The following is an 18718-nucleotide window of genomic DNA, read 5'->3' as shown; positions in this document are numbered from 1 at the left end:
AGTGGAAGACTGAAACAAAATGGCTATCATTATTTAGTGAACTCAGTTCTCAATGATTTTCCAGAAAACCACAAATTTTAAGTGGGAAAAGACCAAAAGTATGAGCCAAACATTCCAGACATTCTGTGAAATTCTTAACAGTTGAGAGCTATGGACTCAACTCCTTGAATCACAATTGGTGGTATGGGTAGAGAATTCAGGTTCTTGTTCCTTGCACCTAAGGTATAGTGTTTGAGCCTGAGTAACATTAACTACCTAACTGGGGCATTCTGCACACACACACACACACACACACACACACACACACACACACACACACACACACACACACACACACACACACTTGTATAATTTCAAAACCAAAAAGCAAATTTCCATGTACACTCATTATTTAAAGGGATTCAGCCCCTCCAGTAAATCCACCAGTGTGTGTATGTATACACGTATAGCTAGATATAGATATGCAGATAGCTGGCATTACATTGTTGGAAGGTGCTGCACAGATGGGAGTAGAAATTTGACTTTTCCATGCTGTTGTGCAATCTCAGAGTTTGTATGCAGAAGTAAATATATTGACTTTCAGTCTTCTGAGCTGATCTTTTTTTGTCGATAATGTTTTGTTTCTGTCTTCTAAAGTACTCTCATATATGGACACATGCACAATATGTGATCAAAGCTTGTGCTAGAAAGACTAGTGATTAGCACTCTTATTTGCAGTCAGTAGTGTTTGACTGGTGGATCCAGTCTCAGAAGATTGATTTACATGTTAACCCAGGGATTTCCCCCTTTCCCTAAGATGGAGCAACTTCAGATCTGGTGTATATGTGTTTTATTCAAATGGTCTATGACTTCATCTAATCAGCAAGGCATACATATGATAAAAATATTTTAGGCATGAGCAATAATGCCCTTCTGTCCTGACAATATACCAAAACAGTCATCCCTGTAATAAGTGTCCAAGTTTTCTTAAAAATATGTAAACTAATATTTGCTTTAAAATAATTTGGTAGTCTATTCCATGCATCAGCTCCTCTGTCAGAAAACCAGTTATTATGTCAGTTGCTCCTATATAATCTTATACACAGGTTGTCTGATGATTCTCTACATTTTGATAATCCAGAACATTCTCAGGGGTAGTTATCTTTAAATGCCATATGCCTGAAGAAGGTCTTCTTGTAAATATCTATATGAGGTGCTGTAAGTTTAGATATCTTGGTCTTTCATAATAACTTAAATTTTCACATCCATGAATGCCCTTGGTACATCTTCACTGTACTCTTTCCAATTTATTCATGCTTGTTTTCTTGTAAAGTTTCCAGATTATCTCATACTGTAGTTTGGCACTAATGTAACTTATAAACAATGATTTTATCATTTCTGATTTCCTAAACTTTACAAATCTTTTTGCACGACATATAGTTTTACAACTAATGCTCACCCTTTGATTGGTATGATTAGGAAAACTCAAAACTGGACCTATCCGTATGCCCAGGTCCTTAAATGAATCTACAGTTTCAATCAGTTTGTACTGTATTAAATACTCACCCTTCAGTCTTCTTCTTCTTTTGGCTTTTCCTGGTTAGGGGTCGCCACAGTGGAACTCCGGTCCACTAATGATCGACAGTAGATTTTTTATGGGTGCCGAGGTGCCAGCTCGACGCCCAACCTATAACGAAGGCACACCTATTCTACGCATGTCTTTCGAACGCCACTCAACCGCGGGGAGGACATGCAGACTCCACACAGAAGGTGCTCCTGCCGAGAATCGAACGGGAGAACCTCTTGCTGTGAGGCAACAATGCTACCGCTGCACCACCACGGCTTAAATATTCACCCTTCAGTCTATGACTCCCAAATCTTATATGCTTATTTTTTTATGTATTTATCAACATTTTATTCTCCTTTGCTGAAATGGTCAATTTAGTCAAGTTCTTTTGCAGACATGCCGTACCTGTAACACATGTAATCTGTTTACCCATTTTCAAGTTATCTGCATACAGACTGTAAAACACCTCAGATGAAAAAGATAGATCAGAAAGATGCAATCTAAACAAGTATGAGCCTAAGATATAAACAATGTGACACCTTGACCATAACCTAGAATTTCATTTGTCCAATTGCTGTATGATATTTGCCATGTCCTGCTTGTAAGCCATGCAGCTATTCATCTAATCAACATTACATTAATACTTAGTTGTTGTAATTTACTGGTCAGTGTTTTATATATGACTCTAGCAAAAACTGAAGTTAAGCCTATATAAATTACATGGCAGTTTGCTTAGAGGTTTAAGGAGCTGTTACAGCTGTTTTCTGTGGTTCAGTAGTGCAAGGTTTGATTCCCTCACCTTCCATTGCCTAACTGTGTGACCCTGAGCAAGTTCTTAACCAGACACCACTCCCTGGTTGAATCTGAAAAAGATCCATGGAGACCAGTGCTCTAACCCAGAAAAAATGCAAATGAAATAAATTGTCCTATGATGTATTTTATCTTTTCATTTATAACTGTAATTATATTGATCTGATGCTGTCTTTTTGATCTTTTTCTCAACTGATGGGTCTTGCATCTGACCTCGGATCCATCCTCAGCACTCAACAAACTTTAGGCTCTGTAGCTTGAGCTCCTTCCCTTACCTTTAATCCCCCCAGTTACTCCTGAGATACCTCAGATCTCATTTGTGCTTTTGCAATAAGATGTGGTCACAGCTTGAGCGATTTGCTTTGTGAGAAAATTGTTTGGGGATAAGTATAATTTTTATTTCCATATTTCCCTACTTTTTCTTCATTAAAGTTCATTCCTGTTATAATCCTCCTCTGTGTAGATAAAAAAAACGCTAAATTTTCAGTGTTTCCTCATTACTTTTGGCACTTGGGCTTTAAGCCCTCACCCTTTCTTTCATTACCTTTGTAGTACATCTTCCAGTACCATTGCTGGTATTTATTTTTTTTATTTCTCCTTCTTTCTTCACTGTTTAGGTGTTGTTAGTACCATTGTTGGTAATTTCTTTTGATTTAAGGAATCTTAAAAAAAAAAAAAAAAAAAAAAAAAAAAAAACTACTGGTTTTAAAAAATTCTCTGCTTTTGTGCATAAGATCCTAAATTCTGATAGCCACTGTGTATGCGTGTACTGTTTAGATCCAGAGCATCTTGATGTTTCTTGTGACATTTGCTCTAGCTTTAATAACAGGACCTTGGTTAGAAGGAAGAATAAATTAATTATGAAAGGTCTACTTCCATCCTCTGCTTCTTTGGACTCTAGAGCACCGTCTTCCTTTAATAAATCCTCAGGGGATACAGCAGAGAGACCCAAGGAATCAAGGAAGTGTTCCTCTGCCCACTGTCCTCCCTTAACTACTTCAGGTTAGGCTCCACCCGAAAAAATGTCTAAATTGTTGGCTATGGCCACCTATAAGAACATGATTTTGACAAAAAAACAAAATCAAAATCTTTGACTCCGCCGTCTCCTCTGGATCTGACTAGATCCAGCTCTAAGTCACCAAAGTTCTCTCCTGAACCCATGTCTTTGAGGCTTCATTCCCCCTTTCCTACAGGGCATACCTTGAAGTGCTTCCCATCCATTATCAGCTTCATCTCCCTCAGATCATCCAGGAGCCTGTCAGACATGGATGTGGACAGGATGATGATAACACTTCTCAGGACACGGATTTAGTTGGGTGTTTTACTGTGTCTGTGTCGGATCCAAAGACTTGCCTTTCTTCACCTCCTACATGTTCTCTGACCCAGATGGGTCCAACCTTATTGGATCCAGAAAGATCATAGCCATAGCACTGGTGACAGATCTAGTTGTTTGAGACTTACTATGATGTTTTTTCTTCCTGTCAGAGCTTCGGCACTGAACAGCTCTGTTCCAACCTCTGCCTCAAGATTGGAACTGAGGGGGATCAAGTTTTGTCCCTCACAGGCTTCTTTGGATTTGTGGGGGCTGGACTGAGATCCCTGTGGCTTTAGCTTTTGAAGTAGTAGAGAGAGCTTTTTCCTCTTCGATGCAAAAGACACCTTTACCCCCCCTCAGGTCTATCCTACACTTAACTGTCTGCTGTGGAAGCTGGGTATTTTCATCCTGACCCATCGGGACAGCTGGTCAGGTCAAGCCTTGAGAACTAAAGACTTAAGGATATCAGAACAGCTGTTTGTATCTTTTTCTAAATTCAAATTAGGCACAGCAGTGACAAAAATGTCTCTAGCCAGATGTCTCACTAATTGCTTTTCCTTTATTTACAGGAGCAAATGCCTGTCATTACCCAAATGTCCTAAAGCACACTCCACCAGGTCTATAGCCACATCATCTGCTTTTTGCCCTAAAGCATCTATAGATGGCATCCATGCAGTTGCTACATGGTCCAACAATCATTACTTTATAGCTCATTACAAGTTGGATATATTATCAAGAAACAGAGCAGCTTTTGACTGTGCGGTACTCTGGGATATCCTTCCTTGAGGGACACCCAAGATTACTATATTTGGGGACTGTGTCCCATCATTTGAGGAATGGATGAAAAAGACAACATTAGGTATTGTAGTTATGTACTCACCATAACTCTGCATCTGTGTTGCCTGTTTTCATCCTTATTGAACTTCTCACCCACCATTCCATCTTCCTTTTTTGTCTGGATCCTGGTATGATCTGAGGACTATTCCTAATTAGTTTCAACTGTGTGGGGTCTAGAGTTTCCTTCTCTGATTCTTCCCCTCTTTCCCACCTTTTCACCTTCTGTGCTCTTTAACTAGTACTAATGGCTGCTTTTTCCATTTTTCCATTGTGACTAAATAGATGTCAAACTCGATCTGAGGTACTTCCAGAGTAGTTGGGGGATTATAGGTAAGAAGAGAAGCTCGTGCTACAGAGCCTAAAGTTTGTCAAGTATCTGAGGATGGATCTGAGACCCATCATTTGAGGAAGGATGAAAACAGACAACATAAATGCAGAGTTATGTTAAGTACATGACTATAATTTATAGAACATCATGTTACATGTGGTTATAGCTCAATTTTTCAACTTATGCATGCCGATATAAGGTTTCAAGTCCAAACCATTCCAATTCTGACAGTAATTTATACAGCATAACCTTCTCCATTATTTTTCCATAGCAAAAAAGTAAACTTATGTGTTTGCATGGCTATGGGGTTTGCCCTATTCCCTTTTTCCTTAAAGGTGGGTTTAACAGTGTATGTCTCCAATTACAAGGAATCTCCCCATACTTAAATGACCTAATGAACAAAAGATATAATGATACCGTAAAATCATACTGAAGTGTTATTGGGTAATTATCACCAGTTCTGTCTCCTCTGTGTGCTTTGTTTAGGTCCAGTTTGCATATTTTTTCTATAAAATATAATTTAATTTCCGTGTCTGAATTTACCTGGATGCTAAGAAGACAGTTTGTCACCCCCAATGATTTTGATATTGATTCTGTTTGTATACGATTTTGTTAATATATCTGTAATCTGTTGTGTTTCAGAATAAATTGTAGAATCTACACAGTTTATCAGTTGTATGTCTTTACTCCTACCTCATTTAGTATATTTATAAAATGGTTTCCTATTATTCTCAAAATCTTTATATACATTTTCTAGAAATGTTATGATCTTGCCTCACATTATGTTTAATTACATTATGTTTTATTAGCCTGTATAGCTTTATCTCAGTTTTCAAAGTTTTAGTTCAGCCTCCTTTCAATTTCTTATTATTTTGTTTCTCATCTTAATTATCTGAAATATGTCCTGACCTTGTATGCCTAGATTTTGATGTTAAACATTTTTTTTAGATATTTTGCATTCAAACAACTTCCCTTTCAACATCTTTGCCACATTCCTTTTGCATTTTTACTGCACTGAACACACAAGTCCAATTTATTTTGCATAATGACTGTTTTGCTTCTATATAGACTGCTGTTAATCTTCTGTGCATTGGTTTAAATTTCACTTTGGCAGAATTATCCAACATTAATTTAACCTTTATAACCCCATGATCAGAGCACATCAAGAGTGGTATAGCTTTACATGACTTAAGTCATTTCCTTAGGAACACAGTCAGTGTCCTGTATATTTTTATCCCTGGTAACAGTTTTTAATGTCTGAAGCAAATGTTGTTCCCAAATCTACGCTGTAAATAATTTCCTTACTAATCTTGTTGAATCAGCGTTATTGCATTCTGCTCCTGGTAAATTTAAGTCCCCAGCCATTGTTATTTTTCCTTCCAGTGTTTCATGACAGAAATGTAGGAATTGCTGTAGGTCATCGGCAATTGACTTTGATGGTCTACCACTCCAGTAATTATTATCATTTCCATGGTTGTCTTTACTGTGACATTTACAGAATCAACAGTATTGGTGTTATCAATGAACAAGTAATAATCACAGGTCTCATAACAATCTTTAATCCCTATCATAGCACCTCCACCAATTTCTTTGTTAGAATATCTGTTACAGTAAAAAAACATTTGCACCTTGACAGAACTGGCTTCCAGTCATTGTTCTTTAACCATGTTTCAGATATTATAACAAGCGTTGTGGGAATGTATCCAGTTTTCCAAAAAATATATGTATATTAGTAATGCTTCTAGCATTAACAGCCAGCACAGATAGAAATAGTCTGTGAACTGATACATTTCTGGCCTGGCAAAAACCTTGTTTTGTGTTAGTCAAATATTACAGTGCAAGCGCTGCAAAAATTCTCTTCCCTTCTCTTGACAAGCGCATGCCATCATCTAAATACATGAGTGCCGAAAATTAGGCTTGGATGCTCTACACATTTCCACTTTTTAAAATGGGCCATTTTTTCATGTGGGTGTTTACCTAAAAAATATTTTCATTTGCACTGACCTGACTCTCCTTTCTATAAGTGATTCATGAAAAATACATCCTAACACTTGTACACACTGTGCTATCTAAGAGGGATTTATGTTACCTATCAACAGTCAGAGAGTCTCTGAACATGAGATCATTTGTGCCAGCATGAATAAAAAGAGCTCCATACTGCCTTACATTAAGGCGTTATAAGGGCCCACTCACAATCTTGTATTTTTGCAGCTGGCATAACTCTATTTGATGTTTATCTCTGGAAATGTAAGAATCCAGTTCCTCTAATAACCGAATCTCCAATTACTAGTACATTGTTTCTGACCAGATCTAAAGAATCTCCCACTTTAATTGAGTAACAACTGCTGTGTCAGTTGTTATAGAGGAATAATGTACATCACCAATAATCTTATCAGTGTCACTCTTTTTATTGCTTATTTCATTTGCAAACATAAAATTCTCATCCAGCTGTCTTTGTATTCCACCGCTTGAGCCATGTTGTCAGCTTTGGTCTTTCTCCTCTTTTTTTCTTACAGAATTGTTCTTCAATGCTTCCAAGTTCAGTTTTTTTCCTCCCTTTCAGTCTCCCCCTTGCCTCTTTTTTTCCACCTTTTCTGTTGGAAAAATGGTACTATTTTATGTAGACGGATTGTTTTCTGACTGAACAATCCCTATAATTTATAGACATTAATCAACTTCTTTTTCTTCCTACTTATTTATGTTGAACTTCTTCCTTTTTTATTTTCTTCTATGTGTTATGAATTGTTAGAGTTGTATAACTGCATCCCAAATTCCTAAGTTGTCATGTTTAATATGGAATGAGTGATCTTTACTGACAGTGGACACTTTCTTTCTTGAATGTGTTCTGTTTACACTTTGCCTAATACTATTTATCTCATCAGCCCAGTCATTAGTATAAGCAACAACAGTTTTCCAAGCCTTACCAATTGCACAAGTGCAATCATCAACTAAGTCTAGGTTTACTTCTAATAATGGTAAGTAAATCATCCAGCTTTTGAGGGGCACAGATCTCAAGTATATACAGTGTTTAGTACACTGTGAAAGATACTTGTGCTTTAGCAAATCATTACTGGTGTACTCATGTAAGGAATGTATTTTCAGCTACAACAATTGACAAATTTTAAAAGAAAAGAATGATCAAAAACATGTCACCACAGAATTCAAAGAAATTAAAACAATTAGACATGGTATTCAAGATATTCTGCAGAGCTCTTTTTCCACAATCCTTTGATCTGTTGATGGCCTGAACAAAAATTATAAGGAAAGACATGCAGTATTAATTTTTCACTTCAAGGATGACATATGTTGTGTCAAGTGTTTAAAGTTCAAAGCAGTAGTTCCCAGTAAACTAAAACATGCTTGAGAGGATGAATGAATCTTATCTTGAAGCAGTGAAGTGCAAAGAAAGAACAAGAGGTATAATCTAGTGACCGGGAATGTCAGCACAAGCATAGCATATTGGTTCAGATATGTGCAAACTTCAGTGCATGCCATAACAGTCCAAAGAAGGAGGTGATATCATTCCTCGTAGCACAACTTACATGAAGCAGTGTGGACTTAGATGTGGTTAAGGCCAAAATATCTTGTATGAGTGGATCATTACTCCCAAGTTCCCAGCAAGCTGACAGTGTGATTGGTACATTAAAGTCTAAAATCAACTCATGAAATGGTATTATATCTAACAATGGTCCACAATACAGAAGTGAGAAATTCAGAACATTTCTGCATGGGTGGGGATTAAAATACATAATGTCTAGTCCAGTCCATACTATACATAATCTAATGGATGATTGGAGAGAACTGTAAAGACTGTCATCTTACAGTTTTGGAATGTAAGGCTACCATTGTAGCCATATTACTCCAGATGCACTTTTTGTTCATCCATGGGTATTAAAATTTTCCTGCATTCCTGAGGTGTCATCCTTGAAAATGAGGCATCAAGAGTCTCATTTGCTTGCTCTATTAGTATGGATTAGGATGGATGCTTATCCCAACTAATAAACACTCTGAAAGTACTCATTCATGAAAAAATTTATTTTTATATACAAACATGCATGCACTCAACACATTGCGTGTGTGTGTTTGTATGTATGTATACTGAATCACAAAACAGCAAAACAAATTTCACTGAATACTCATTTTGTGGAATCTCTGTTTGTAGGGAAGTTTGGATGCAACAAATATACCTTGAAAAGCTTTTCTTTTTTTTTTTTTTTTTTAGTGTTCAAAACCTCCATGCACCCACTCTCACCCCTTACTTAAGAATACTAACTCCACGGTCGCACATCTTCTGCAGATAAACATGAGGGTGGCCATTGTCAGTGCACAAATAGACTCCTAAAGTCCCTAATAGTTCCTATGATTCTAAACCACACCAGCACTTGCTGTCTGTAGGCATCTTTATGTTTTTATGAAGTGTGATTCAACAAAATGTACTTTCATTGAAATTTTTTCACAGACTTGTGTTTCAGTCAAACTCGTGTTCGTTACACACACACACACACACACACACACACACACACACACACACACACATACAAACTACACTAAATTTGTCCTCTTACTTAACCCTAACCTGCCCATACTCACACAGACACAACCACCTGTTAATGCCATAAGCTTCAGAATATACAAAAGCTTTATCATTAGCTTCATAAAACCCACACTTATATTACTTGCATGCATTTTCATGTTGCATTCATCTGAGATCTTAAAATTCTGATGAGTGGAGCGACCAATGACATTTCACAGTCATTGATTCTGTCGCCAAGTATCTGATTTGATGGAGTGACTAATACTCATTACATGTGCGTGTGTGTATTTATTCCGAAATTGTGTGCCAGCCCAAGATGAACACAACTACGTTTTTCCTTTCTGTGCTGTCACAGCTTATATTGCTACACTGCTCTGCAATGAATGAGTGAGTGAGGGTATAACAGGATTACAGGTGTATATGAATGAATGTGTTCAAGTCTCTTTTATGAATGGGACGTGAGCCTGATTGGATTCACTTTGTTTTTGGACATGTGATTAAATGTTATAAATGGAAGTTATGATTGAATGTCTGTCTGTCTGTCTGTTTTTGTTTGTTTGTGTAGGTGGCTCTGTGGGTTAGGAAGCTGAACTAGAGATTAGATTGTCGTTAGCAGTGTTTGCCTGCTAACTCCTGACTCCATGCAGCACCACAATCTCAGACAGAATGCACATAATGCCTCAGAAGTGAGACATTTTATTTCTTGGTTGCTGCAAGAGAGGGGACAAAGCTCAACACTGAGTCTGTACTACACAGATTAGGACTGGTGATAATCCTAAAATCAGTGAAAGTTTGGCAGGGTAATCCCATGTGTGATGAATCGTATTGCAGATGGGCTCATATGCTTACATCTGTGGTTATGGTAAGTATACTCACATAACTCTGCTTTCTTAGAGCATTGTTTTTAAAATAAGAATGTGCTAAATTTTTAATTATAGTCACAGTTTTATATTTTTTTAATAGATTATCCCTGTGTGAAAAGGCACTTGCTGAATATTTAGAAACAAAACGGTTGGCTTTTCCACGATTTTATTTTGTTTCTTCAGCAGATTTGTTGGATATTCTTTCCAAAGGAACACAACCTGAACAGGTATGTCTCTTAGAAATGTATGATCTGGAATGATTTGAAGAAAACAAGGGACTTAAACTGAGTTTGGTGTTACAGCTAAGGGCATATGCATTATAGCAATAACTGTGGCATTTAACTAATACTGCAGGTAATTGCTGATGTTAAGTTGTCAATCTCGCCTTCATTCTTGCTGGATGGGTTCGGAGCCGATCCTCGGCTCCGACTCGGCACTAGCTTTAGCTCGAGAACTCCTTTTACCAGCTCGAGGCAACTCTATATCCCATGATGCAAGGCGGAACTACCTCAGATCTCGTTTGCCGCTTAGCGAAAGAGGTCTCCTTTGCCAGCTGAGGTAAGTTTTTCTTGTTAAATAAGAAAAAAAGTTTAGTTAGGGGTTTAATTTCCCTTCAGTGTTAGGTTAGCCTGTATTTAGTACAGCCCACCCTATTCCCTTCCTTTTTAAACTTTTAAAATAGTTTTTCAGTTAAAGTTTTAGTCAGGCCTAGTTCCCCAAGTTATTCCCTTCCTGTGTGTCTGTGTAGGGATTAAGTTGTGTGTTTGTGGGGACTGTTTGTGTATATCCTTTTAGGATGTCTAGGGAAGGCAAGGTCTCAGGCTTCAAGAAGTGTGACCAGTGCTGTCAGAAAATGTCCCTGACAGACGGTCACACTTCTTGTGTGTATTGCCTGGGGCCTTTGCACCTGCAGGACTCCTGTGCGTTGTGTCATGCCTTTAGCCAGAGAGTCCTGCAGGAAAGGAGGAACAAACTGATCCTCCGAGGTTTGTTAAAACCTGAAGGTTCTCCTCCTAAGCAAGGGCAGGAAAACCTCTTAAGCCACCGAAGGCTCAGGCTACAGTGTCCAAGCCTCCTCCGGTGGCTCCGGCCCGTCGGAGCCGATCGCTCGGCTGGAGCGGATGCTTCTTCTGCTAGAGTAGTGGGTTCGGTGCCGGCCGGCTCCGATACCCTGACTACTGTTGCCTTGTCGGCTCGGCTGGAGCCGACACTTTATCCAGCATCGGAGCCGAGTGGTCCTCGGCTCCATCTGGGGTTCAAGGGACTTCGGCTCCAATGGCTCTGGCCCCTAAGAGATCCCGGTCCCCTTCGATACTAAGTATTCACTCGGCCCGGGTCTCCTCTTTGTCGGAGCGGAGCCATCGGAGCCGATCTTCGAGATCTTCCAGGCTGTCTGACCACGATTTGGAGAGGGTGGTAAGCAGGCTGTTGAAGTCTCAGGCACTGGCCCAAATGCTCCATAGCCCGTCTCAACAGACTTCGGCTACAGCCCCAATTCTTGAGATTCCTCCTCCGACTCCACACCAGAGTTCGGAGCCGGAGCTTCTTGGGACAGCGACTGTTTCGATGCCGGAGCCGATACATCCTCCGTCATCCTCGGCTCCGATCTCCTCCTTGAGACTTTCCTTGGAGGGATCCGGTCGTCGGGTTTCCACTGTCGGCTCCGAGGGGGCTAGTGGCATCGGACCCTTGTCCGACCCCGCTCTCCCTCTCGGAGCTTCGGCTTTGGTAAGCTCGGCGCTGACATCGGCCTCGGAGCCTTCTCTCTCCTTGGAGCCGACCATTCCTGTTTCTTCGGAGCGGGTGTGTTCAGGTCTCCCGGGGAGAGGAGCCTTTGAGGTGATGAGGAGTGTCCTGGCCTCTGAGCCTGGTCAACGGTCTATCCCTCTAGCTCCTCCCTCATCAGTGCCTGCAGATGCCTCTTGCCAGCCTCTTGCTCTCAGGCCCAGGGATCCATCGCCCCAGGTTTCCCCACTGGGAATTTCCTCCTCTTCCGAGGTTTCTCCTGACCCTGCAGGGGAACCCCCTCGGAAGAGGACAAGAGGAAACACACAGACTCCCCTGAGTCTACTACATCTGATACCGACTTAGATGAGCCGGAGGGTTCCCCACAGTCCCCCTCTGAGGATGTCTCATTTTCAGACATCCTTGAGCTCCTCAAACAGAGGGGGAATTGGCCCTCCATTGACCCCTCCGAGGATGAGTCGGTATACCTGGAGGCTTTTGGATCCCGACCCTCCACCTCCTGGGTGTCTCCGCCTTTCGACCCACTCATGCAGGTAGTGGCTCGGAAGGCGTGGCTCCAGATTCTGTGGAACCTGTCCCCAGGAGACCATCCAAGTTCATCACGGCCCCTTCGGACAAACAGTTCCTGTCCAAAGGTGTCTCTGTGGATGCTATGGTGGTGGCGGCGGCCACTAAGAAGGAACTGGCGGATCCTTCAGTACCTGTCCATCCTCCTAATAAGGATTCTAGGACCATGGACAGGTATGGAAAGCGGATGTTTTCTTCAGCGACCTTTGCAATGCGTTCGCTGAATTACCTTTGTCACTTCACCAGGCTTCAACGAGATATTCTCAAGGAACTGGGAGAAGTAGTCCAGGATCCTTCAGCTGCTGGGGCTCAGGAAAAGATTGCCTCTCAGCTAGCTATCCTGAATTTCGATATCTAACTCCTCCATGCGGCTCATATCTTATGCAGCCGATGGAATGAGCAGGGCCGCAGGCACAGGTGTTGCTCTTAGACGCCAAGCCTGGATGCGGCTGTGTAATTTTGCGGACCCCTTTAAGGCGTCCTTCACCAACACCCCCTTTGACGGTTCGGCTTTGTTCGGACCTCAGGTGAAGGATACTTTGACCAGATGTGAACAAGACGGTAAAACTCTTTCTGCCGTTGGAGTCCAGTTTTCCACTCCTTCTAGACCATATCCCAAGGGTCAGAAGGGGGGTAGATGTGGTTCCGTAAAGCCCAAGGAGCTACACCGGACACACATGGTCAGTTTACCCCTAGAGGCAGAGGGGGTAACAATAATAGACGCCGCCCTAGAGGCAGGGGGTCCTCAGAACCAGGGCAACAGGGAGCCTCTTCCTGAGAAGCCCTTTCAGCATCCCTGAGGTGTTGCCCGACTGTCCACCCTTGGAGGCAGTCGGGGGAAGAATTTCGCTGTACCCAGTAGCCTGGCAATCCCTATCACAAGAGAAGTGGGTACAGTCGATTATATCCGAGGGTTACAAAATCCCCTTCGAAAGGTTTCCCGTACCTCTACAATCCCTTCCAGACATCTCACCCGGTCAAAGGGATTTGGCAAAACAGGAAGTTTCAAAACTCCTGGGAAAAAGAGCCATTCAAACAGTGCCGGCAGACCAAGTAGGATCCGGCTTCTACTCAAGATTCTTTTTGGTCCCCAAAAGGACGGGAGATTGGAGACCAATACTAGACCTAAGCAGACTAAACAAGTCTGTCAAAAAGGCAAGATTCCGGATGGTCACGCTGCAATCCATTCTGCCCTTTCTGGGCAAGGACAACTGGATGTGCTCGATAGACCTTCAGGATGCGTACTATCAAATAAAGATTCACAGACGCTCCAGAAGGTTTCTCCGCTTTCGGCTGGGAGCCAGTCATTACCAATTCAGAGCACTGCCCTTTGGCCTCACTTCAGCCCCCAGAGTGTTCACCAAATGCATGGCGGTGGTCACAGCTCACCTGAGACGTCGAGGATTCCAAGTGTTTCCTTATTTGGACGACTGGCTCCTCTCCGCCACCTCCAAGGATCAGCTTCTTCGGTCCAGAGACTACACCTTACAGCTTTGCAAGAGTCTAGGAATTTCGGTGAATTTCGAAAAATCCTCTCTGCTGCCTTGCCAATCTATCACCTTTATAGACGCAGAGTTAGATACCGTCAAAATGTTAGCCAGACTAACAAATCAAAGGATTCCGGACATCCAGAAATTTGTTCAGCTTCTGTTACAAAGCAACAAAGTCAAAGCCAGGTTTGTCTTGAAGGTTCTAGGCCTAATGGCTGCAGCCATTGTTCTTCTTCCACTAGCTCGCTTCCACATGCGTCTCCTGCAGTGGATGTTGTTCACGCAGTGGTCGTACCACGATCTGCCCATGAGACACGAGATCTTAGTGACACAGTCTTGCAGGGCTCATCTACGATGGTGGGTATCTTCCCCTCTTCTTCATCAGGGCCGACCATTTGTTCCCCCTCCTCCAGTTGCCACAGTCACCACGGATGCCTCTCTGATCGGGTGGGGGGGGCATTATCAGGGCAGGATGGTCCACGGGACGTGGCAACCCATAGAATACCACCTGCACATAAATGTCCTGGAGATGAGAGCAGTGCTTTTAACGCGTTGCAAGCCCTCGGCGACTTTCTTCCCACAGGGACTATTGCAGTACAGACGGACAACATGTCCGTGGTCTGGTACATCAACAAACAGGGCGGAACCAGGTCCTATCCCTTATGTCGAGAAGCTCTCAGACTTTGGCAATGGGCGATCTCTTCTCAGTGGTTTCTGATAGCAACGCACATCCCCGGCAGGTCCAACCTATTGGCGGACAGGCTAAGCAGATCTATTCTGATGCCTCACGAGTGGTCTCTCAATCAGTCTGTAGTGGATCAGATTTTTCTGAAGTGGGGCACCCCTTGTTGCGATCTTTTCGCTACCCCTCAAAACAGCAAGTGCCCAGATTACTTCTCACTATTTCCTCTTCCAGGCCAACCCTTGAGAGACTCTCTAACCCAGGATTGGCCTCGGGACTTCTTTATGCTTTTCCTCCCTTTCCATTGATTCCACAAGTCATTCAGAAAGCCACCGTTTTGAGAGCCAAATTGATCCTCATTGCTCCATATTGGCCTCGACAAATTTGGTTTCCGTCTCTACATCATCACCTTCTGGTGCAGCCCTGGCATCTGGACCCAGTTCCGGATCTTTTGATCCACCAGTCGGGTCAGCAGCACCGAGCCATTCATTCTCTCAACCTCACTGCTTGGTTGCTCCACTTCCTTCCCTAGCCAGGCTACCAATGATTTCTGACTCAGTCAGAGACATTTTAGTGTCTTCTTTAAAGTCGTCCACTAGAACTGTTTATGCTAGCAAGTGGCGTCGTTTTTCTATTTGGGCAAACGCCAGAAATATTGATCCTTTCACCGCTCCTATACATTCTGTTTTGGATTTCCTGGCGGAGGTTTTTCATTCGGGATCGTCATCATCTACAGTCAAAGTACAAATGGCTGCTATTTCCAAATTTCATGTTGGCTTGCAGGACAATAACATCATGTCTCATAAGTTATGCAAAGCCTTTTTGAGAGGAGTTTTCTCCTAAAACCGCCTGTGAAACATCCTCCTCCGCAATGGGATCTGAACTTAATGTTGGCATCCCTAATTCTACCTCCTTTCGAACCGTCTGCTACGTGTTCTTTAAAGTTGTTGACATGGAAAACTATATTTTTGCTGGCTGTTACCTCTGCAAGAAGAGTTTCTGAGATTCAGGCCCTCTGTATTCGTTCACCTTATCTGGTGTTTCATAAGGATAGGGTTTCGCTCAGAACTAACCCTTCCTTTCTTCCCAAGGTTGTATCTCAAGCCAATATTAACCAATCTATTGATCTACCAGTTTTTTTTTTCCTAACTATTCTGACAGAGCTGAACAGAAGCTACATTTTTTGGATGTTCACCGTCAGCTCAGGTACTACTTACATAGGACTAAACAAGTTAGAAAATCAGACCAATTGTTTGTCTCCTATGCAGGAAACAGGTTGGGTCTTCCAGTATCTAAAGTGACCTTATCTAGATGGTTGACTTCCACCATTTCCTATGTGTACTCTCTAAGGGGCAAACAACTATCTTCTAAGCCAAAAGCACATTCGACCAGGAGTCTATCCACTTCTGTAGCCTTTCAGGATAGACTTCCCATTGACACTATTTGTGCAGCAGCTACTTGGGCCACGCCTCATACCTTTGTGTCTCATTACAAGTTGGATTTGGCCTCCAGAGATAGGGCCAGTTTTGGTTCCACTGTTCTCAAGAGTCTGTTCCATTGAGCCACCCGGGATACAGGTGCTAGGGACGCGGTCCCATCCAGCAAGAATGAAGGCGAGATTGACAACTTAACATTTAGAAGTTATGTACCTACCATAACATTCCATGTTAGTTGTCTTCTCTCGCCTTCTTTCTTGCGTCCCTCCCTCCTTCCCCCTGGCCTGGACAGATCTTGGAGAGTTCCTATTAGATTGCTTCCTCTGGAGCATTGTTATGAGGACTTCTTTTAGGAACCATGGTTCCTAATTATATTAGGATAAGTCTTTAGCAGGGTTAGTTAGCTGCCAAACGAGATCTGAGGTAGTTCCGCCTTGCATCATGGGATATAGGGTTGCCTCGAGCTGGTAAAAGGAGTTCTCGAGCTAAAGCTAGTGCCGAGTCGGAGCCGAGGATCGGCTCCGAACCCATCCAGCAAGAAAGAAGGCGAGAGAAGACAACTAACATGGAACGTTATGGTAGGTACATAACTTCTAATTTTATTACACAGTAACCTAGTACAGCAAAAAGAACGCTACACCTGCCATGTTAACTTCAGTACATTATATAACAGCTGTACTGTAGCAGTCAGAAAATAGATTACTTTGAGAAGACATTATTTTTTGTATATCGTTGCACTGCACCAAACTGAAAATTCCTCATTACTCTATACTTGGTATTGTGGAGTAGCTTCCTTTGCACCTAGTTTAAAAATGTGATTACCACCAGTGATGCCAGGTCCTTTCTCAAGTAACTCTATCCAGATCTCATCCTTGCAGCCGTTACAAGAAGTCTGACTCATTTTTTTTGCCAATACAAGGTCTGTAGAAGAAGACTGTGCCATGCCTGTGATGTTTTTACAGACCATTGCACAACTTTTCTGTTGCTGCACCTAACATTTTTATTAACATTTCCATCTTGTGTCACCATTCAGAGCTCAAGGCCTTCCTAGTTGCTCTGTGCATGGTGGATCTAGAATGAAAATTACTTTGTGTATCACCAGTCCAAGGACACCTGACATAAGGCAAATAGACATGAGTTAAAGGATCAGAAATTTAAGCCTTGGTAAGGCCTTAAAAAAACAATTATGAGAAAACAGAAATCAAAATCTAAACCAACTCTAACTGAAGTATTTTATGTTGTAAAGAAGATGAAAGAAATAGAGATGTGATCTTTAGAAAAAGGAATAAGCAAATTACATAGAAATAAATGGAATTTGTGAGAGTTGTACATGTAGAATGATGTTCAAAAGAAGGAGTGAGGTTTAAGGGAAGGTAGGAACTGAGTAATTTATATAATACTGGAGTGAATAATTGTTTAAAAAGAACATGTAATGTACAGTGCATGAATATGAAAATGTTGATGTGTTTTTTTTCTTTTCTATTAATGTTTGCATAGCTATGTCTTAAGTGAAAATTGAATAAAGGTGTTAAAAAAATAAAAAAAATCCAGGCTTTCTCCTCCTTCTGTAAGTCCACAGTTCCCAAGGTCACCTCCACTTTCTTTCCTTTCTTATTCTTCATGTTAGAAGCTAATTTATGAGACTGTATTTCCATGATGTGTAAGAGTAACAGGGGGCAAGAATCTTCACTGACCAATGCCCTTGAGTGTGAATTCCAGATTTATGTTAAAGCTTACACCTTTGCCCATCTTTACTAACAGTAGAATATTGAGAACTTAGTGTGTCCAAGGTAAAAGGTGGGTGTGTTGCCTTGTCTAAATGATGGCTAATTTTTTCTTTCACTTTCATTTGTATTAAGCAGAAAAGTGATAATGACCACAGTGAGCCTTTTAGTCATGACCTATTTACTGAAATAACACTGCACATCCTGTGACCATTCAGAATGCAGAGAGTAAAATATGGTGGAGAAGAATACAATGTAACTATTAAGATAATCTTAACTAGATTGTAACCTGATACATCTATTACCGTATGCCATACCAAATCATAATTATTACTCTTATATGCATTACATTGCATGCTGCCAGAGACATTTAACCTGTTTAAGTTTCCCTTTAACTTTTTTTACATGTGTCTTGCCATTTGAATGCCTCCATGGATTCAGTTCTTTCTGTTGGTCCAAAACTTTTGCATATCTAAACATTAGTTTATTCTTAAAGTCTTTGGCTTGTGCCCCCTTCTCCCTTTCTCATCACATCTCAACAATATGATTTTTTGTTCTAGTCCTCCTCTGTCAATGAGGCTTACCACCCCATCCCCAATGACCCATTTGAACCCCCCCCCCCCCAGTAAGAGCTCATTCATTCTGTTGGAGCAATGGGCAACTGTATAAGGAACAGCAAAGTCATTTAGGTTCATAGGTTGGTACTGGGCTATCTGCTCGAAGGCATATATTAGCCCAGCCACGTTGTGCGGTATTCACCGCCCCTTTAGTAGTTCCCTAGACCCTTGTACTAGCAGCTAGTACCCTTGGCCCCTATCTAGTAGTGCTGTTGGTGTGATG

The 18718-nt window shown here is 41.5% G+C and overlaps 1 protein-coding gene across 1 annotated transcript in view; it reads left to right on the top strand.

The window, feature by feature from the left end:
• Positions 1–18718, top strand: part of DNAH11 (dynein axonemal heavy chain 11) — a 4606558-nt gene that overhangs the window by 1288874 nt on the left and 3298966 nt on the right. The window contains exon 28 of the mRNA XM_044065542.1: positions 10334–10460. Coding sequence (XP_043921477.1) covers positions 10334–10460 — 127 coding nt within the window. The remainder of the gene's footprint in view (positions 1–10333; positions 10461–18718) is intronic.

The sequence above is a fragment of the Protopterus annectens genome, chromosome 3.part0, assembly GCF_019279795.1.
Source record: "Protopterus annectens isolate FY-2018-M chromosome 3.part0, PAN1.0, whole genome shotgun sequence".
In the NCBI taxonomy this organism is placed as follows: Eukaryota; Metazoa; Chordata; order Ceratodontiformes; family Protopteridae; genus Protopterus; species Protopterus annectens.
This window is presented reverse-complemented; position numbering and strand designations above follow the sequence as displayed.